This window comes from Pavona decussata, unplaced genomic scaffold, assembly GCF_977016875.1.
Source record: "Pavona decussata unplaced genomic scaffold, jaPavDecu1.1 SCAFFOLD_330, whole genome shotgun sequence".
NCBI lineage: Eukaryota > Metazoa > Cnidaria > Anthozoa > Scleractinia > Agariciidae > Pavona > Pavona decussata.
In genome coordinates, this window is record NW_028145718.1 from 1142501 (window position 1) to 1164417 (window position 21917).

Below are 21917 nucleotides of genomic sequence, written 5' to 3' on the forward strand. Positions count from 1 at the left end.
ATACAGTATACCAAGCAAGTAAAGTACATCAAGCAAGTAAAGTACATCAAGCAAGTAAAGTACACCAAGCAAGTAAAGTACACCAAGCAAGTAAAGTACACCAAGGAAGTAAAAGTACACAAAGCAAGTGAAGTAGGCCATTTACTGTATGGTTTAATATACCGGTTACATATAGTGTGCTTTGAGTTCTGATTGGTTCATTGGGGTGTTTACATCAATTGTGATGGGTCGGAGTGATTACTGGTTTTGATTTTACGACACTTAACTGAAAACTGTGAACTGTCTTACAGTGACAATTTGAACAGTTTTCCACCAATTTTGGACAAACATGTTTTGTTGTGTTAATTTTCCAACAGTTCTCAGGGTTGCTGCACTCTGGCCAACCAAACTCAACAAGCCACCATTAAGTTTCCAATAAAGCAAAAAAGGCAAAAATCTGTCAGTCATCAAATGACTGACATAGGGTACGAGGCTTAGGACCAAAATTGAGAAGCCACATTTTTTATTCTTTACATAATGTCTTCAAACACAAAAAATGATTTTCTAGCTTTAATTTTCCACGCTTTCCAGTTGCTGTTTCTTTCACTTTAAAGTCTATCTGTGCCACATGTTTATTACACACTAGCCGCTTACAACAATTTTCAGAAACTAGCTCAATGGCTTAATCTAACGAAATGAACAACAAATTCATATTAACAGTTATCAACATTTTTTTCAACTGCGTCTGTCTGCATACAAGCAAATATTTGACTGCAGGCTCAGCTTATATCAAATATAAAACAACCAAGACAATATTTACTCAGTCAAGTTGAAGACCCTTTACTACAACTACAACATAACTTAGCATAACTGAAGTTTGAAATAAAACTACTTATTTTATAAAGAACGAAAAAGTATATTATCAAATGCCTGACCAGAAAATATGGCACCACTTACAACATTGAAACATACAAAAATTGAATCAAATTAAAAGTTTCAAATAAACAACATACCATGCAAATTGGTGATAAGTTTCTAATTTCCAATACAATTACTACAATTTGGGCGTTGTCAAAAATTGAAGAAAATGTGAAAACGTGAGCATGCTGTCCTACACAATAAATACTGCTACTTAAACATCTTGTGTAGGTAATCTGACTAACGCAGATTTTGTCTTATAATTGTTGTACCACTGGCCCCAGTTGTTCAAAAGCTGATTAACGCTAATCCACTATTAAAATTTCACTAAGGTTTTCATCTCGCTCATTAAATGTTTTTAAAAGTTAACTTTAACCTAATGTCATTAAAATGGTACAGAAAAGTCTAAGTCAAAACTGAGAGTCAAGAATATTTATTGATTAGTAATCAAGCTCAAATCACAAAGTTCACGTTAAACTTAGGTTGGCTTAATCAAGCTTTGAACAACTGGGCCCAGATGGCTAAGGCCACACTATTTTGATAAATCAAATTGTTCTTGTTGTTTAATTTCTACTATACAAAACGTGTAAAGGACAAATTTATTTCAATATTTCTTGTATGGCAGTGTTATAACAAACAGCAAAAAAATTAAACGTCCTAAAATTCAATTTTTTATGGTATGTATAAATATTCTGCATATATTTACCAACACTTGCATAATTTCACAAAAGTGCATACATTAATTGCATACAGTACATTTGTGTGCAAAGCAACGTGATGATTAAAGGGGGTCTACAGAACATTGGTGAGGCCCCAGTTAATATAATAATCAGACTAATTTCTTGTTTCAATTGTAATTTTCATGCTCTCTCATTGATCAGAATTTGTATCAGCTTGAATTTTAACAAGATTAAATCAAAGTTTAAATTCTTGGTCTTATGTCTCCACCTACTCACACCCTCTCTCAGTGACTCTAGCACAATTTTCCTTTGCACTCATTTTTCATTCACCTATGTTAAACTTACAAACATACCACATCTGTGTACATAATTTATTACAAACCACATTAGTTTAATATCTGCAATGCCTCAACAAAAGAGCAAGTTGCACATCAGTATGCTCTCTGTCTTAACTACAATGTTGATTATCCATCCATCAAATCTGACCAATACCAATACATTACATTCACTTGATTGTTTGCCACCTAGAACAATGTGAACTTACCTCATTAAAGTGTATAAGAAAAGAACTTTTTCACTTGCAAAAATGTAAAAATTCCAGGGGTGACTTATATAATATATTTCTAACTTTAACAGTCACCCTACTTTCTGAGAGCATTAATTTTAACAATGAATTTGCTCTGCTAAAAAGATTTCAAAAATTTATTTTAAAACTTTCCACTTAAAAACAACAACAACAACAACAACAACAACAAAATAATTCATTTCAAATACACTTCAGTGGTAAACACACACCTAGAGAGGGGTTTCTAACATTAATGCCTAAATTATAACAATACCGGTATTAAATAATACTAACAACAACAACATTATCTGCCATATAAGATGAAATCCTATTATTATAAGCCCTGAGGTATGCAAGTTAATTTTGACTGAGGGGGTTTAACTGATCTGGCTTAGATCTTTGGACCTGGCTATTTCAAGTTAGCTACATAAATAGCCTACAAGTAAATACTATGAAACAATCAATAAAATTACAAACCTAAAACTTATTAATTCCCTGAAACATCTGTTTTTCATAGAGAAAACCTCTACTACAGCAGCAATGATTTATTATTGATAGTTTCCAAATAATTCTAAAGTCAGATTTCAAAAACAAAATTTAATAATTGATCAAGAACCCTAGCCTGCTTTGTAGAAAAATGTCAATTACTCGGAAGCAACACATCTGCAGCAGTTTTTGCCGATATGTTGCTTGCATCTTTCTATTAATAGCAGATTGTAAGTGGGAAGACAGAGGGAGGGGGAAGCATCCTTTTGTTGTGGCTGTTATTTCTATCGCACTTATTTTATCCACCAAGAAAAGACAGCAGGGACTTTAAGCAACCACGACGGCAAAGCCAACGAAAGTGTCACTTAAAAATATATGTTTACATTTCTTGAACTACTTTGCAATTATTTCAACTCGTTTAACTTATATAATATGGATGAACTATCCAGTAAAAGAATTGGTAGGGACAGTGTTTAAGTTAAGCCAGCAAATAAAAAAATTCACCGTCACGTGCTCACGTTCTCCACAAAACCTTGAATTTGGTCATTTCACATTCAACTTGTTGTTTTACTGAAAAAAATTTACCAAAATGTATAATGTACGTGCAGGGCCATTGTTTTTCTCATTAAATCCTATTGTTTTGTGACATTCTTGTTGATGTTGCTGTAGCAGCTGCTTGAACTCCGTAGTTTCTTGTTGGGTGAAACAAGAGCTAAAAAAGCCAGATGCCATTGCAGGCCAGGGACTTGGAGTAATTATTCAAAAAGATTTTCTGTCGGCAGACTAATGTAGTTAAAATCTAGGGTCTGAAAGCAGGATTTTATGGTTTCAGAAATGTTGCCTAACATGAACAACCTCCTTGTGACTCATCATTTGCTTCATCAACCTCTCGTAGCTTGGTGCCTCTGTTTGGATTATTGTTAAATACGTTGTTAGGTAATGTGGCCTTATCAACACAGTTTTCCATTCTCCTCATCACCTGTAAAGAAGAAAAGACGCAAACATTTAATACTGTAACCATTTGCAACAGAGATTCAATGAGAGGCTACATGTGAATTTGACTGTTTACAGATGAAATTTGATTTTCTGGTACAAACATGAAGTTAAGTCCATTCTATCATAACATCCCACATGTAAAATAATTAGAAGGTTAAACAATAATTTCCAGTAGATCAGTACAAAAGAACCTTTAAAGATGGAAAGTTTAATTGGCTTGAATAACAACAATTAATTTTGATCAGGGTGCAGATTAATTTAATCAGCAGAGATCTCCGTAAGCCCTGGCGACCGGCGAAAATCGCCGGCTAGTCGTACTGGGCGCGCCGGCTACTCAGATCCAATTAAAAAAAAATACTTTGTTTTGCATCCAACGGCATCTTTTCCATTTGCGATGCCTACTTTCCCTTGGGTAAATACATTACAAAATAAATAAAGTTTTCTTATTGAGCCAAGTGTCCAAAAATGTTTTTGACTGAATAAACTTGAAAGTTTCGTCGAGAATTTCGCCTCACCACCGCTTGCATCTGCTTGCAGACGTCAATCGAACGCTCAGCAAACGAGACAGGCTCAGATTGCGAGGCAGCGGCTACCACCGTAGAGCACTCCATATCAGACAACATACTCTGTATTCCAACACGTGCAAAATGGCGGAAAAGCGGCAGCGTGGGCTGGCTGAGATTTGGAAGGCACTTACGCGATTTTAAAAATTCCTCTGCCGGCTACTCCATTTTATTCTCCTTCTACTCCAAAATTTAGGGAGAACCCTGATCAGCGTGGTATTAATATCAGAAAATAACTATCCAGAGAAAACTGACATTAGTTTTGATAATTCATGTGCCAGAATTCATTGAAAATTTTCCCAGCATTTCAAAGACCGTACACATGCACATGTTTTCATCTCAAAGTTATTTTAAGATAACCAAATAACATCTTCAGGACAGCTAGCCTGAAAACATTGTCCATTAGCAAGATTACTGATCATAAGAAAACCCTGAAATGTAAATATGTAAAGGAATACTTGTTTCACAATGGATAGCAATACCCACTGCCATTTCAGTTCAGCAAACAGTTTTTAATTTACAGAGCTTTCATCTGATGGCAAATTTACTAAAATTGTTTTCAGGTCTCCTGCAGTTATTCTGTAATTTAAATTCTTTACTTTTTTACTTGAAAATACCTAAAAGGCCCCCTATCCCAACCCCACCCCCCCCCCCAAAAAAAACTTAAATTGCTACTGGACATGAGTTTCTTTGCACGCTGAGTACTTTACACTTTGTTGTTCCAGAAAATACCCCTACTCAACTTCACCGGTATGCTGTTGAAGTGCAGGGTTTGCAAACGTCTTTATTAAAGATTTAAATTTAACCAAAAAGGCTGTTATCTGTTAAAAGTAAATACTTTGATACACCTACACAAATAAAATTTTAAGACACCTTACTTTCAGCAATTCTTTTGCAATATTTCAGGGCTCGAAATGACGGCTGGTCAACGGACAATGTCCGGAATGATTGGGGAGTTGACCGGTCAACCTCTCGTCTTGCCAGTCAAGTTGACCGGTCACATTCAATCGTATTTAAGATGAAATAAATTAAAATTCCCATGCTGTTCAGTTGTTATCAGTATGTAGCGAGTCGCTGTGTATTGCGGAACTCTGATCTGAAATCCTGGGTGAAATGCAGCTAGAACCATTGTTTACAATTTGCACATTGAAACAGACATCGAGATTCACGCACTTCCAGTCACAAAATTAACAAGATGCCCCTCTAATGGCATTACACGGAATGCTTAATGTAGCCCCAATTATTCCCCATTGTATGTTTCGCAGATATTTAAAAAATATCCTCCCTTGGCCATTGAAATAATTGTCTGAATGGTTTTATTCAGATATATTGCGTGATACTTATCGTTGTGTTACTAGGAATCATACCAAAAATAACTATGCAATAACGTCATGACCCCGCTGAACTGGTCTGGCCTCCTCTAGCTCTAATCCCTCGCGTTGATCATTCGATCTGTTTTTTGAAGCGGATTTTCTTTGCTGTGAACTCTCCCAATTTCCGCCGTTTCAACTGTCGAGTACTACCTAGAAGTTATTATTTCGATTTACTGCTTGAAAAAGGTTGGTTTTCTCTCTGAAAACCGCAGATCCGGAGTCTTAAATTCAGACATGTGGCCGCCATTGAACGAAAACAACTTTTCCAAATGATGATTTGCTTTGACGTCACACAAGTAGAGATGAGTGGGTCCCCTCCCTCGTGATATACGCGCAGATAATGGAGTTTGATTGGGCCGCTTTTGTTCAAGACAATCAAAACAATAGATCCCTTCTGGGAGAGGGAAGAATTTAATCTAGTTTTAATGAATAAATCAAATGATGATTTGACGTCACACAGAAGTGATGAGTGGGTCCCCTCTCTCGTGATATGTGCCTGAAAAATAGATTTTGATTGGGCCGCTTCTGTTGAAGACAATCAGAACAATATATCCTTACTAGGGGAGGACAGAGTTTAATGCATAAATTAATGTGCACATTTATGACACCGATGAAGAAAAAAAAGATACCCGACCGAAACCTAGACACGTCATGCCCTGTGGGCATTCCGTGTAAAAATATTTTCACTTTTATTAGTTAATTTATTAGTGAGTTTATTTTAATACACGTAAGCTTATTTTCATTTCGCCGCTGTCATTTGTTTTTATTGTTGACTGTGAGTGCTTTAAAGTGCTATGAACTCTAAGCAACGACTTTTTTGGAAATATATAATGCCAGTTTTGCTTCATGGGCCCCTGTTTTGTAAGAGTTATTCATGTTATAAATTTGACCGGCCAGAAACGATGTGACTTAGCTGAAATGAATTTGGCTGGTTATCATGTCCAGAGACTCTCCAGAAATTATTTCAAGCCCTGTATTTTCACAGTAACAACCATGGAAGCCCTGTCAAGCAACAAGGGCCTATTTTCTCAATATCAGGGTAGTTTGGATGTGCCTAATCTCTTAAACAAATTCACCACCCCCACATGTATTTGCAATATATTTTATTACACAAAAAATTCATTATCTAACTGTAGCAAAAGTTTGAAAAATGTATAAAAGGCAAATCCCTCTTATCACTGCTGTTACCAATCTTCTTACCTGATCAAGCAGAGCTTCCACAGACTCACTAACATTATGTCCACTTAATGCACTAGTCTCAAAATACTTGAGCCCCAGATTCTCAGCGAGCGTCCTCGCTTCATTTTCATCTACTTGCTTCTGATCTTCGAGGTCTGCTTTGTTACCAATTAGAACTAAGGAAACATAGACACAGTACACTTGGTTAGAAGGACACCAGTATGATATTGGGTTGAAGTTACAGTGTAAGGTTTTTATTTATAGAGTTTACAACTGATGATCGCATCTGAGAAATAATGGTGTGGCCCCTAAGATTGCTTAAATTATCACAAAGTTCTAACTGGTAACCACTCATCAGTGAATGAGGATAATGTAAAGCAAACTATCTTTTAGTCAACACAGAACCAACAACAAAGTCTCATGCAAAAAAAAAAAACAAAAACAAACTAAAACAAAAACCAGGTTGGAAAGACTTGTAGAAACATTATTTGCTTTCTATGTTAATTGCAACATAAAGCATATTTTACAAGCAGCACTTTTAGTCCAGATAGAAGATGATTAGCAGTATCACAAAGTTTCAATTAAAAGCCCCAACACCCCCCCCCCCCCCCAAAAAAAAAAAAAAAAAAAAACTAGAAGCTCCCAAATCTCAGATGTTGTTCAAACCCTTCTGATAACAAGCGCACCCCAAACCCCTGCGACAAAATAAACTCATGGACCAGTAGGGTTATCAGCTGTTTTAAGCTCTTAACTTAGTGATTCCAGATGTTTTTACTGTCAAAACCAAACCAATTTTAAAATGCAAAGTTCTATCCAAAAACATGTCCTCTGAAAACATTAATTTATTAGGAAATATGCTACTAATACCTATATCAGGGTTTTCACAATAAGCGTGTGTTTGCAGCTGACTTAACCAGTTCCTAATGTTCAAGAAGGACTGCTCATGTGTCAGGTCAAACACAAGAAGGAATCCCATGGCATCTCGAAAAAAAGCTGTGGTTAAACTTCTAAATCTGAAATGAATCAATGAAACAAGGTAGTTACAACTCTAATCATCACAAACTTTATACACACTTATTTAAGGCTATTTCCTGCAAATCTTTGATATTTTTAAACAACTATTGGCATGCTAGTTTTACTTGAGTGTCAAATTTCCAAAAACACAATTATAATAATATAGAGACCAGATATTTGATGATACTTTATTGTTTTTTGCAAAATAAATTTCAACTGGCATTTTGAAAAATCAAATGTTTGGACAGCATTGGCAAAATCTTTGAATTCAGTTTTATAATCTATCTTCATTTCATTAAAGAAGTGTTAAATTAAAGATATGTCTCTGTTAATTGACGAAAATAAAAACCTCACAAGGCTGTTGCCTGAGAAAAATTTCGAGAAGTCCACAAGACCAAGAACCGAGAAGTTAGGAGCCCAACATTGGGTGCTGCTGCAGAAAATTTAGACGAAAATTTATCGCACCCAGAGCATTTTCTTGGGCACCCAAGGCTACCAGCTGGCTCCTGTTAGGTAGCAACCTTGTCTTACTCCACCAATATCAGCTTACCACAGTCAAAGAAAGTCAAGCAGTGGGAATACATGTTAATAGCTTAAGCTATTAAGTACAGACTTTTTTCCACGGGAATGATTAACCAAGTGAAACAAGAATAGAGCCTGATTGCAGGTTAAGATAGCTTAAGAGTTGTTGTCAGACCTTTCCTGTCCAGCGGTGTCCCACAGCTGAAGATGAACCCTCTGCCCTCTTGTTGAACGGTTGCCTTCTGAATTCAGAGGATGATGTATCTGTACAAAGTAAAGTTGATTCAAGATATGTTTACTAATGTATTACCCCACTAACTGACTACACTTCAATTGCCTATTCTACAGGCACTGGTTGTTAGTGGATACACTGTACCCTTATCCACTGGATAAAAATTTTTCCAGAAACTGTCACTATCAACGTCCAGCCAAAATAAATTCTTCTACATGTGCAATAACAACTGAAACAAGTTTTTTAAGTGTCAATTCCCTGGAAAAGTAGTCTGGACTAAATTATTCTACCAAATGATCAGTTTCCTAGGGGTATAAATTGGTCAATCCAAGACTTTGCGAGACTGCGAGACCCTTGTTTAACATTACGAGACCGAGACCCAAACGTTAATGTCGAATCCGAGCCCGAGACTCAAAAATCCTCTTAGCAGATCGAAGTGTTGAAAATGTTTCGATTTTATGGTACGTAACATGACAAAAAAACTCCAACAAAAGCCACAACGGAAGCCAGCTAACGTACGGGTGCAATTTTCAAGATTGTGAGACCCAAATTACAAAAATCCGAGACTTCGAGACAGTTCAACGTGTAGCGAGCCTGAGATTCCGAGACTCTTGTTTAGAATCCCGAAATTTCGAGACTGGGCGGATAAAACTTTCTGATTTCTATACCTTATCTCAAACTAAACTACTTGAAAACCATACCCTTCACAGCGGCACATACCCACATAGCTTATATATGGGAGTACCCCCTCCCCCTGGGGGATTTATCCATTGAATGATGTTATCCACTCTTTGAACAACCGGGGCAGTTTGAAAAGGTGAAAACAGACTTGGTAAGTAGAGACTGAATGGCATACAAATCCTGTAAAGCCTAATTGAGATGGTTTGAGTCTTGCATAAGGCTGTCTTATTGTTAGGTAACATTAAATTTTTGTAGTATGTGCTGAATACACCAAACTAAAAAAACAACTTTGTACAACTTCTAATTTCACATTGGCTGTGACTAGGACTGCTGTATGGTTAAAAACAGGTACATGTAAGTATCAAAATAAACTGGATGACATTTTTCATGCCAAAGACGAGGCAACCATAAATAAGTTGATGTACATTTAAAAAAGATAGAAAACTTTGCTTGTTGGAAGCATACAATACTGACACATTGTTTTAACTTTAGAAACCAGCCTGTGTGTGTTATGCTAGATCACCGCTTTTAGTTCTTTCTAACTCTATGTTCTGTGGCAGCTTATGTTATGCTACACTTGGAAGAAAATGTCCTAAGAGTGATCACACTCTGAGAAACCTCTAAGGTGGAAAGGAATGAACTGTCTTGTTAGGAATCTCAAGATCTGGTCAACAACAAGAGAGTACATTGACGGTGCTTTTAATTGGCGATATCACAAAATAATAACAAACCAAAATATGGTCTTGATGAATCAATTATTTTGAACACTAATTCAGGAGAATTTTTCCTGCCACAAGAAATTGAAGATAATTTATGAATTCTAACAGATCTAATTTCCTGATTCGAGGGATTTGCTATGAGTATTTCATATATTCTAATTCTGGTGAGAAAGCAAATAAATATAATAATTATATTTATTTACAATTTAATTATTATTGTTTTAATGCATTCAAAATGACCAGACACTGAGATGAAACTTATTTAGGGAAGGAACTCATCCTTTATATCATTGTAACGTATTGGCAGTGACGAAAAACATACCTGAACCAAGAAAAAAAAAAGAATTGCAAATTTTTGAAATATTCAAATCAGTGAAAATATATTTGCATTTTTGGTATATATTAAAGAACTTGGAGACACCTGTACTTATTACAGCAAAGCTTGAAATGAAAACTATTTGGTGCAGTGATTGCAAATGATTACTTCTAAGTTAGACATTGAATTTTAAGTCGTCAGTTTCCTTTTTTCCAATGAAAACACTACCAGTAGGGGCTACCATTCCTCAAATACTGTCTCTTAGCAGCCAGGTGCTATTTGAAAAGAAGGGGTTTTTTTGTATCCTTTGTATCTATACCATTTCTGTTAGTGTTGTATACTGATCACTAGTAACATTTTAACTGACCCAAATAAAAACTAGACAATTACACAATAAAAGCTTAAATAAAATCGAAGATGTTCTGGTTGCGCGTCACTTGTGCATGTAAGACTGAAACTGACTTCAGAATGATTTCAGATTCAAATAAAATTCAAGGAAGACAGTGAAGCTACTTTAAAATTCACAAAGCTTCACATGTACAATGGCTGTTGTGAGTAACAAAGAGTGAACTTTCATTCAATATTTTAATCTTGACAGCTCTTTACAGAAACCACCTTTTGCTCAAAATAATGACAGTTACTGAAAACTTCTGGAACTTAACTGATTAGCAAAAAGTTCACATCGATCACCAATACAAGTAAAATAAGCTTAAGCTTAATATATTGTTTTCATACCACAACCTAAGTTTAAGTCAGTATAAAAAGACATTTGAATATTCAACTAACGTACACAATGTAAATTGTTCAGGCTTTCATAATTGGTGCCAACAAAATGGATGCATGTACCGTAGTGGTTTGTTTGGCAATTCAAGAGGATCGATAAAGTCGAAAAATTACAACTTAAGTTTTATACGAAAGTGAAGTGTTAATAGGACGTTAAATATCCGTGATGTTGTTTCAATTTCTTACAGTCTTTAGCTACTATAAATACCCCAATACTCTGTCCGAATGAATACAAGTCGGAAGCAACGCTGTAATTTTCTGCAGCTCATCTGAAATGAACCGTACACTCTACGGTAAAGTTGTGTATTGTTGTCAAGAACGTTCAGTTATGCCCATGGTATACATATAAAATTAGATCGTAGAGAAACGAAAATAGTTAGTTAAATTAGCGTTAACTTGTATTTCCATGGAGCAGCGCTGATTTTAATTGTTTGAGAAAAAGTATCCACCCTAAAACTTAAAATATTAATGAAAATAAGAATTTTCAAGGTCTTAGAATTCTATCAAAGCGAGTTCTTTGACAAAATGATGCAACAAAACTTATTACTTACCACCCGTTTCTCGCGAAAATCTATTCCTACAGTAGAAATAAATTTAGGATTGAATGTTTGATCCGTGTACTGAAATAGAAGGCTAGTTTTCCCAACGCCGGAATCTCCAAGAGCCAAAAATTTTAACAGATAGTCGTAGTCGGCATCCGCCATCTTTGACTCCGGAGTTTTCCTTCAAACTTGCGGCACAAGCCGATGTTTATCTATCGGCTCATCTGATTGGTCCGTCAAAAACTGTTGTGGTCTCTGATTGGTTGGTCTGTCTTTCTCATTGTGAATGTGGAAATTTGGCGGCAATTAGTGAGATGATTGGGTGGGGTAGGGTTAGGGGATCTCCCGTTTGTTTTTTAGTTTTATTTGTGAACCACTTTTTCCTACAAAAGTTATTTCTAAATGCTTAACTATTTGCATATGAAAAGGCTTTCAGAATGAATCTTTCAGCAACCCCTCAATTTGCGTTCACAACTGTGATGCTCTTTAGCGCGGGTGCGTCTATCTGATCTTGAACCAGCAATTCAGACTCCGCGGCTCAAATACTTCATCATATAGTAAAGTCTTTGACCCGCAAACTAATTGCTCACAACTCTGGAAAACCTCAAAACAGTGGACCACTAAACTACTTCCTCACTTTTAGGTAAAACAGCCAAAAATTAAAATGGCCTTTCTTTTACAATCCAATTATGCAGGGAAAAATCGGTATAGCGCTACACTATCCCTGCTCCTTAATCCGGTGTCAAAAACAATTACGACCTGGATCGGCGGCTAAAATATTCCTCCGTTTGCAAAAATTTACTTTTATAAAAGAGTTTTTTTGCTTGATTTTGTTGTGTGTGTTTGACAAGTTCATAATGCTGACAAAAACGAATGATTGCAGCTTAACTCCCAGACCATAGAACTATCGATTTTAATTGATACGTTTGCTAGAGAATTTAAGAACTGGTAGAATTTAATTTGTAAATGCTCTAGGTTCTTAAACCTCTCAGAACTATAATGTCGATAAAATGACCTAATCCCAGAAATAACCTTCTAATCTCTGGATCAAAAAGACCACTTTCCTAAACTGGTCCAACCAAACGTATGCTGTGGTTTTAGCATATACTCTCCTCATGTACACAGTACCTTTAATTCCCCCGAGATTGTAAGAACGGGAAACGTTTTTGTATTAAGTCTCCCTTACTGCGTGTTCATAGAGGTGTGTAAGCACTATTCTTTGAGATCTTTACTCCGCTGACTTGTTTTCCGATTGCAACAACATCTGGGGTAGTCGGTTTCCGAGTCAGTATTACCGGATCATCATCCGTAACGGTCCGGTACACGCCCTCAGATCCTAAGGTAAACACTTTATTTAAGCCTTTTTTTTGTTAAACCGATGTGTTAAAAAGAAGAGAAATATAAAAGCAAAAGTATTTTTCAGTAGTTGTAAGGTGTTCTTCTAAGTGAAGGGCGTAGCTTGTAGTTTTATTCTGTCACATTAGAGTTTTCAAATGACAGGTACCAGTTGTAATGTCATTCAGTTATTTAAATAAACCTTCTTTTCATCGAAATCACAAATCATCCCCCTAAATGTCTTATAATTATGAGGAGAAAAGAAAAAAACGAAACGTTAAAAATTACAAAATTGTAGACGAGTGATAATAATTATAAAAGCTGAAAAATGTTTCCAAAGAAAAGGTTTAATTTCACCATCTCGCATAACTTTCACTGACTACAGTTCCACTGGCCTGAGATATCCGAAACTTAACGTAACTGCCTAATTATCTTCTTTTGAACAGCTCTCTTGGTAGTAGTCAGTCCCGAAGTAAATTAAAAAGAGCCAGCAAAGTTTAGTGGCAGTTTGGCCACTTATAAAACAAAAAGATGTGTCTTCCGTGAGGAAGATAAAATTCAGAGATCACTAAGCGACACGCACCCAGAATGTGCAAATACTGAGCATTCATGCATGTTAATTATTTCAATTTGAACTTGCGATAAGGTAATTAATTATTTGCAATCGTTCAGTAAAATGTCCAAATGAACACATTGTACTGTATTATACGTACCACACGTTTTTCCCTGAAGTCGATTCCTATCGTTGGCACAAATCGCGGGTTAAAATGTCCATCCGTGTACTGGTACAAGAGACTTGTTTTTCCAACTCCTGAGTCTCCCAGTGCTAAAAATTTGATCAAATATTCCTTTTCTCGATCATCGTCCTCGGACATTGCAACACTGTCTCAGTTGTTACTCAAATCATTGAAAAAAGTGCTGCAGAAAATTAGAAGGTCTTAGAAGTGCTTTTCGTAAATTTCAGCGTGTAAAATCGGTGTGTGTTTATGAATTGCTTTGGAGCGATGCCAGGTTTTTTTTTTTTTTGGGTGCAATGACATATCACTTGGTAACCGCTAAACATAGATCGTGACTTTTTGAGGAGTTCCATTTCAAATTGTCACATGTACAACACACAGGGGTGGTGCATGGTCTTTTGTCACATGTACAACACACAGGGGTAGTGCATGGTCTTTTGTCATGTCACATGGTCTTTCAAAAAATCTTGAACGCAAAAATGTATTCAGATATTATGGGCTTCACAATCTCGACTCTGTTAACCTCCGTCTGGGAGTCTCGATTTCTTTTCCCAAGGCCAAGAAAATCTCCGTCAAACTAGCGGAAAAGAATGCTAGTCCCGCTAACCGTCTCTCATTGAAAACTCAAATTTATCATTCACCAGCGTTACAGGATTCTGTAAATTCTTCGTACTGTGAGAAGAAAAACTAGGAGAAGGGGAGAGACCAAGAGAACCGGTCTCAGGTCGGTTATTCCTGGGAACTACTTAAGAATCACAAGTTTTATTTGTTAAAATAAGATATTAGGAAACAAACGGACATATAAAGATATGTGTGGCATACAAAGTAACTATCGCAATTTTCTCCCTCCGTATCCCCACTACAGCTAACGCTCGTTATAGCGGACACCCTCGGGAAAGCCGGCGTCATTCGGTGTCCATACTAGCGAGAGTCTGCTAATACGTTGAAATCTGTTGAAATTGACCCGATGTCCCAGAGAAGAAGGAATATCAGCTGCAGAGTCTACACAAAGGCGTAAGTCTGTCAAGAACATCGAAATGACAAAACCAACTAAAATGCCACGAAAGTGCTGTAAAAATAGTGAAGCGAAAGTACTTTGAAGATTGAAAAGGACAGCTTGGACGACGGCGAATAACATAAAATGGAGAGGACTCTGGGAACAAGGTACAATAGCTTCTGTTCCAAAATTTCTGTTGACAAAGCTGACACTGAACAGGACCGAGAACAGATCAACGCTAATCCCAGCCGTTAAAAGTTAATCGAGGTTTTTCAAGCTAAAGGTAAAGAAAAGTCAAAGTCCAAACTGAGGGACAGAAAGTATTTTCAAAGAAAAAATCTTTACTGCTTAGTACAGTATAAATTAAACTCAAATCAATCTGTGCGTTAATCCACGACTAGCTTCAAGCTATAATTCAAATGTCAGTGATAACGACAGTAAAACAAGAAAAATGTTAAAAAGAAAAACTTTCGAATGTAGAGGTCCTCACAACGCAGGAAAATATGTAAGTTTGGGTCCACAAGAAGTGTCCACAATTCCGTAAAATCAGTCACCTGGGTGTCGTGTCAGTCAGGCCTTCAGCAGAGAGGGGAGTGGGACGAGGCCAATTGGAACTTGGTGCAAAATGGCGGATAAATTCGAGTGCAAAAAATGTTCGTACGTTTTTCGTGGAACCTTTGTCCATTCTACCCAACACAACGTCATGGAGATAATGGAAGACAAAATAATTGGAATAAGTCTTTCTGGAAAGGTATGTTTCATTTTAAAGTATTTACTGTGCAGTCTACCCCATTCCACGGGTCACTGCTGTCGTAGCTACACTGGTATGTAACCAAGCTAGAGGGTTAGCGTGCCTGGGCCTTAATTAGCCTTTTAGTATGGAGTTTACAGTTAGGAGACCCTGTTTAGCTTGTTTGTACACAGTTTTCACAGTGGCCTGTAGTTGTGACCTGTAAATGAAGATACCCTGGGAAGATACCTGCCGCTGCACATTTTCGCCTACGCTGCTACCTGCTGCTAGCCTACGGAAACCCCAGGAATTGAAGGGCAATATGAAACAAGGGCAATGAAAGTCAACCCTAAACCAAACAGTGTGATGCAAAAGCGCTCCGTTTGGTACACAGAAACATTTATTTGAAGTAACTGTACCACTTCATAATAAACATCTCCGCCCAGCAAAAGGGTGAAAGGGAAGGGAAGAAAATTGTACAGTACGTACCTAGACAAGCATAAGGGATAATCAAGGCAAAGTGAACTGAAATACACAAGTCACATGCTTATCACAAGCTGTCAACAATAACTAACTGTTAGTGCTGGGAGCTGGTCGGTTTAATTAAATGATGCTGGCTGATGCAGGGTACTCCTCAGAATTTTTAGTACCCTGCTTGTGTAATGTTGTTGTTTTATTAATGTAAACTACTCGCAAGACATTTATTTGTTGAAACGTTGAAAGTTCGCCGAGCGAGAAAGAGAGAGCAGTCACACACATAAATTACGCACAGCTTAATATATACAAGCTGGCGAATGCCACGCAGGACATTGGCACGTGCTAATGAGCAAAATAAATATCAACACAGCTTGCAGGTTACTGGAACATCCACTGGAATAAAAATGTCTTGAGTGATTTTGAGAAATCTTCAACATTGGGGCTTCTTCTTATTGCAAGAGGTAACATTTTCCAAAGTTAAGGAGCAGCTTCTGTAAAAGAATGATCTTGTGTGGTTAGAGTCCTGTATTTAATTAAGTAACCCTAGTATAAAAATGTAAAATGTTATAATCACTGCTCAGTTATCATAATTTTGATTATATTGCAGTTACACTGAAAGATGATTCCAGAATGTTTTATTTGCTTTGATCAAATCTGATCTCTTCCTGTAGATTTTGTTTATAGAGGATGGCAAGTCTAACCAAGATAGGTTAGGATCTCAGTATGGATTTGCATCAAAGGATATAATTTTCTTAAATCCAAGGTACTGGTGATATTTATTACTGAAATAATCTTATAAAAGCACACCCTTGGTCCTACTGTAAGGGATGAAAGCCTGTCAATCAAGGCGGAGTTGTGTAGTTAACTTCTTTTCCTTTCATGTCCTTACTGAATTTTTTATTTTTGATCAATTGCCATGCAAACATTTATGTACATCTCTTAACACGTGCATATTGTAGGTTATCCCAGCAAGATTGGTTCTCAAGCCGTCTTGTATTAAATAAAACCATTGTTATGCACACCAAACTATTGAAGTGTTTAAATTCATCCACTCTTATTGGTTACTCAGACTCTGCGCTGAATCATGTTAGTGTGCATCGGTGGCCAACGATTCTCATTTGAGCAAATTATGTCTGTATATATGTTGTAGGTTAAAATGATTTCAACCTAGGTTAATTTGTATTTTCCATTGTTTAAGATGTAAATTACCCAACCTTAACAAAGGAAAATACAAATCAACCTAGGTTGAAATCATTTTAACCTGGATTCATTTTAACCTACAACATATACACTTATGTGCAGGGAGTCATGATATCTCTGATGATCAAGTAAACACTTACACGGTGGGTTACTGTCATCTTCATCATGCATCAGCCTATAGATCTTAGTTAAGTCAAGCTACTGATTCACTGCTGTCATTAACCCTTTAAGCCCCAGCGGTGAACATCTAATGTTTCTTTACATTTCAATAGTTCTCGTTGATTAAACATGTAAGTCAGGAGAATAAAGGAAATAATCATCAAAGAAGAAATACCTTGATTCTTAGACAAAATCTCCCAACAAGTAGCATGAGAAATATATGAAGGATGGAGAGGAGCACATGTTGATATTGGGGTTGAAGGGGGTAAATGTTCAGTCATAAATACAAGAAAGTCTCCATTTCTTGTGGTCTAATTTAGTCATTTTTAAACTAAGGAGCTGGTGATCATAGTTTACTCTAGCGGCTGCATGGCCAAGACCTTTAGATTCTAGTACGAATGTAGTATGAATATACTAGATATACTAGCCCCAGCTTTAACCGAGGTGTTAAATCAATCATTCCGAGAATCTAAAGTCCCACATATATGGAAACTAGCGGATGTTCCACCTGTTCCCAAGGGTGCGTCTATTGAAGACTTTAACAAAGACCTGAGACCCATATCCTTAACATCTATATTGTCTAAAGTCGCGGAGGGGTACATCATCGACCGAGCTCTCAAACCCTTGATGCTCGAGTGTATGGATCCTAACCAGTTTGGTTTTATTCCTGATTCAAGCACTACCTTTGCACTCATCTCCATACTATATCACTGGTCTGAAGCTACTGACGGAACTGGCGCACATGTTAGAGTAGCACTCCTGGACTACAAGAAAGCTTTTGATCTTGTAGACCACAATTTATTGATCGCCAAGCTCTATAGCCTGGGAGTAAAACCCACTGCTGTCAACTGGGTGGCGGACTTTTTACGAAGCAGATATCAACGTGTAAAGCTGAAATCCGATTGCTTTCCGGATTTCAAACCAGTCCCGGCTGGAATTCCACAGGGAACCCGGATTGGCCCATGGCTCTTTTTGGCTATGATCAACGACCTCACATCGAGCAATGCCCTCTCTTCTATGTGGAAATTCGCTGACGATACCACAGTCTCAGAAATTGTCCCCAAGTTTGGTGCTTCAGTGCTCCAAGATACAGTACATGATGTTCTTCGATGGTCTAACGACAACAGATTCAAACTGAACTCACTTAAGTGTAAGGAACTCAGACTAGACTTTCGAAGGAAAAATAACTCAGACACTGTTTCCCTTGAGGCCAATGGAAATGCTTTTGAAATTGTGAAATCAGCTAAGATAATAGGTATTACTGTAAGGAGTGACCTTAAATGGATCGATCATGTAAATAATATTACTATGAAGGCGTCCCGACGAATTTACTTGCTTAAGCAACTTAAGCGAGCTGGCATAGACCGTAAGTCGCTAATTCTTTTTTATTGTGCATGCATACGTTCCGTTCTGGAATATGCATGTCAAGCCTTCCATACTAATTTGCCAACCATCTGTCCGACCAAATAGAGAGAGTTCAGAAAAGAGTCTTAAGGATCCTATTCCCAGAGGTTTCGTATAGCAAGGCCCTGGAAGAGGCGGGTTTGAAATCACTCTTCCATAGATGTGAGGAATTATGTAGCAGTCTGTTTAAACAAATAGTAGAGAGTGACCAGCATAAACTAGCTAGCCTGCTGCCCGCGCACAATGACAGTGGGAGATATAATTTTAGGACAAGGCGTATGTTTTCAATCCCGAATGTGAAAGCAAAGAGGTTTGGAGACACTTTTATGATGCACTTTACAAGTAAACAGCAATTGTAGTTAGTGTAGTTAGGATTTTTATATTTTGAAATTTTCAACACGATGTATGTAACGCAAGTAATTCAGCTTATAGCTGCAAGTTGTGGTTTGTTAATAAACGATTTATCTGAATATAAGATTTGACTTTAATGATCCCTAGAAGCTTCATTTAATACTCTTTGTGAGCAATGAATATGACCAAGTTGTTTTCAATGATGATAGCTAAGCTCTCTCATGATTCTTAAAGGGCAAAATCACCTACATTTTGAGAACTTGTTTTTGCCACTGTGTCTTTCACACAAAAACTCATGGTGAAATGATGATAGCTATATCATTTTCCTGCCAAAATGACACTCAGGTTCACTTGCACACTAGCTCTGTCTATTGAATAAACTTGTACTCATTTTCATACTAGAATCTATTTAAAAGATCTTTAATAGCCAGCCTCCAGCTACCAATGACAGCCCTGCTAATTGTCACTGTATTGTTTTTGCTTTCTTATAAACAAGACAGTTTATCATGCCAGGGCTGGTGGATACACACATTCATGCACCACAGTATGCCATCACTGGCACTGGATATGATCTTCCTTCTGTGTATGAATGGCTGAACAAGTACACGTTCCCAACAGAGCAAAGGTTTGAGGATTTGGACCTTGCACGTAATGTGTACAGAAAAGTTGTGGTGAGAAATCGATGTTCTTTTAATTACACATATTGGATCTATAAAGATGGCGTACCTTTTAAAGGGCTTGGTGATGTGTTTGTCAGAAAAATCAGATGTTCTCCATGGAAGTCAAACCCACAAGATCCTAATTTCAAGCCAGACATTCTTACCGCCAAGCTATTAAATCAACCACAGCTCAGACAGATTTGAATATTACCTCAAGATTATTGCCTTTCTCTGAAGATTCACCTTAGTAATGGTTGCGTGACAGTAGCCAGGTGGTTAAAGCACCCACCCAGTGGATCTGATTTTTCCGACATTTGTTGTTTCTCAACTTGTGAGGCATGTTTGACTCTATGAAGATGGATAATATTACTTTCACCATGAATATATGTCTACATTTATGGTCATATGTGTATGCTAACTATTTCATAGACTATATGCGTCTTGTCCCTGAGATTATCCAATTTTTTGGTTGTTAAATTAATGTTTAAGTACCTTGTTTACCATGAATTGCTTCTAGATTACCAATGGGGCTGTCAAGAGTAAATGAATCTTTAAAGAAAGAACAGGCACGTATAAGAATAAATTAAACCCTTTTTATTTCCGATGCAAGGGAAGAACTTGAAAACACCAGCCCAACCTTTTCAACTTGGTATCCATTTCCATCTGTAGCCAAAATACAAAATGAATAGTTTCCACACTCTACAATAGCCATCTTTGATTAGAAAATTGCCAATTTTTGGCCTGTCACTGATAAAAAAAAGTGTCCTTTGGATTTCCAAGTGTTGTTAAAAAGTAAATGATATAGTCTCTCTGATATCACTACACATACGTCGTCATTAATGACTGTTTTTTTTTTAATTGTAGACAAGGTTATTAAAGAATGGCACAACAACAGCATCATATTTTGCGACCGCTCATTATGATGCCACCCGTGCTCTGTGTGATATAATAGGTGGGTTGGAATTTGCTACTGTTGTTTTGTTTAATACCCCCATATCACTAGTCATTCCTTATGACATGACTGGCTGTTCTATAGAACTTTATACCCAGGGAGTGGGGGTGGGGGTACTCCTACTCCCTATAATGGACTATACATGGAGGCTCTGCCTGAAAGGGGTAGCCATTTCAGGATGGAGGTATATAAAAGGATAGGGATTTTGGTAATTTTGAAGAAGAGCTCCCCAAACTGACTGTTGGCCAACTGTTGACCAACAATCGGCCAACAGTCGGCCGACAAACGGCCAACAGTCGAGATGAAGTATAGAAAAGGGTAGGGAAAACTAGGTATTTAAAAGGGCCCTTCAAAATTTCCCAAACACACCCAATGAAAAAAGGTAGAGGGTAAGTTTATCTACACTAGGTATGTGAAAGGGGTACAATTTCCTATGAAAGATAACCTTTCCTGTCAAAAATGGTGTATAAAAGGATAAGGGTGGGGACCTTGGGGTGGACCCCCCTTGAGTACCCTCTCCCCCACTCAGAACTTAATTCCTGGGGTTCCCAAGAGTCAAGCAGGCCTGGTTGTTGATTGGAGACAGGGTGCTTCTTCCTATTTTAACCTTAGTATTTGAATTTGATTTATAACTAAAGAAAATTAGAAAAAAAAATGAAAACTAACTTTCCATAAGGATGCAGGAAGTTGCAGCTAAGTCTGTATAATTATATGAAGCAATGATCACAATATAAACTCTATTTGATTTGAATGTAACCTCAAGAAATCAATATGAGTCCTTAAATAAAAATAAAATTAAGGGTCAATTTTCACCTGTATTTTTAAAGTTTTAGAAAATTGTCTTTATTGCAAATATTATTTGTGAAAATTTTGAAAGCATACATTCAATATTCCTACTCAGCCTCATGCAATTAAACATAATTATTATGTTTATTTGCCTCTGTTCCATAAATAATTATATTGTTTGGTATTTGATTCAACAGTGGAACTTGGTCAACGTGCCTATGTAGGTATTTGTGATTATGATCGATCTGAGGTGGAGCACAGAAAAGCTACAGAAATCTGTGCTGAAGAAACTGAGAGGTACATGTTAGATTATTAAGACTGTCATTCAAGGTCTATCATCAGATGGTATTTTTCTAAAGGCTCAACTTTAATCCTTTCAGTGTCAATATCAACATGTATATTCTTAATTCTCACTGTCCTCTATATATTTCAAATGTCACTAGTTGGGAGAATTTGTCTAAAAATCAAGGCATTTCATCTTTGCTGATTATTTCCTTTATTCTCCTGACTTAAATGCTTAATCAAGCAGTAACATTGTAGGGGAAATTTGATGTTGGTCACCACTGTGGCCTAAGGGGTTCA

General features: G+C 36.9%; 3 protein-coding genes across 9 annotated transcripts in view; 1 reads left to right on the plus strand and 2 right to left on the minus strand.

The window, feature by feature from the left end:
- The window catches only part of LOC146453494 (uncharacterized), a gene marked incomplete at its 3' end in the record, with an annotated part of 2549 nt that extends 1885 nt beyond the window's left edge, over positions 1-664 (minus strand). The window contains exon 1 of the mRNA XM_085096586.1: positions 1-664. This exon is cut by the window's left edge and continues 1383 nt beyond it.
- LOC146453492 (guanine deaminase-like) overlaps positions 1-21917 on the plus strand; it is a 35030-nt gene that overhangs the window by 4776 nt on the left and 8337 nt on the right. For 2 of the 6 annotated variants that reach the window (XM_085096550.1, XM_085096553.1), the window contains exons 1-5: positions 14022-15368; positions 16496-16587; positions 19435-19609; positions 20462-20549; positions 21533-21632. In XM_085096550.1, coding sequence (XP_084952676.1) covers positions 15243-15368; positions 16496-16587; positions 19435-19609; positions 20462-20549; positions 21533-21632 — 581 coding nt within the window. In that variant the 5' untranslated portion in view covers positions 14022-15242. Of the gene's footprint in view, positions 1-14021; positions 15369-16495; positions 16588-19434; positions 19610-20461; positions 20550-21532; positions 21633-21917 lie in introns of those variants that run through there. The other 4 variants (XM_085096551.1, XM_085096552.1, XM_085096554.1 and 1 more) reach the window with 4 other exon arrangements.
- On the minus strand, positions 804-13892 carry LOC146453495 (ras-related protein Rab-27A-like). 2 transcript variants are annotated; one of them, XM_085096560.1, is made up of 5 exons: positions 13597-13892; positions 8451-8539; positions 7607-7752; positions 6761-6915; positions 804-3607 (listed from the first exon to the last, which is right to left on the minus strand). In XM_085096560.1, the coding sequence occupies exons 1-5, from the start codon at positions 13756-13758 to the stop codon at positions 3470-3472; spliced, it is 690 nt and encodes a 229-aa protein (XP_084952686.1). In that variant the 5' UTR covers positions 13759-13892; the 3' UTR covers positions 804-3469. The 2 variants fall into 2 exon arrangements, with proteins under 2 accessions (XP_084952686.1, XP_084952687.1); XM_085096561.1 differs by lacking the exon at positions 13597-13892 and adding an exon at positions 11558-11738.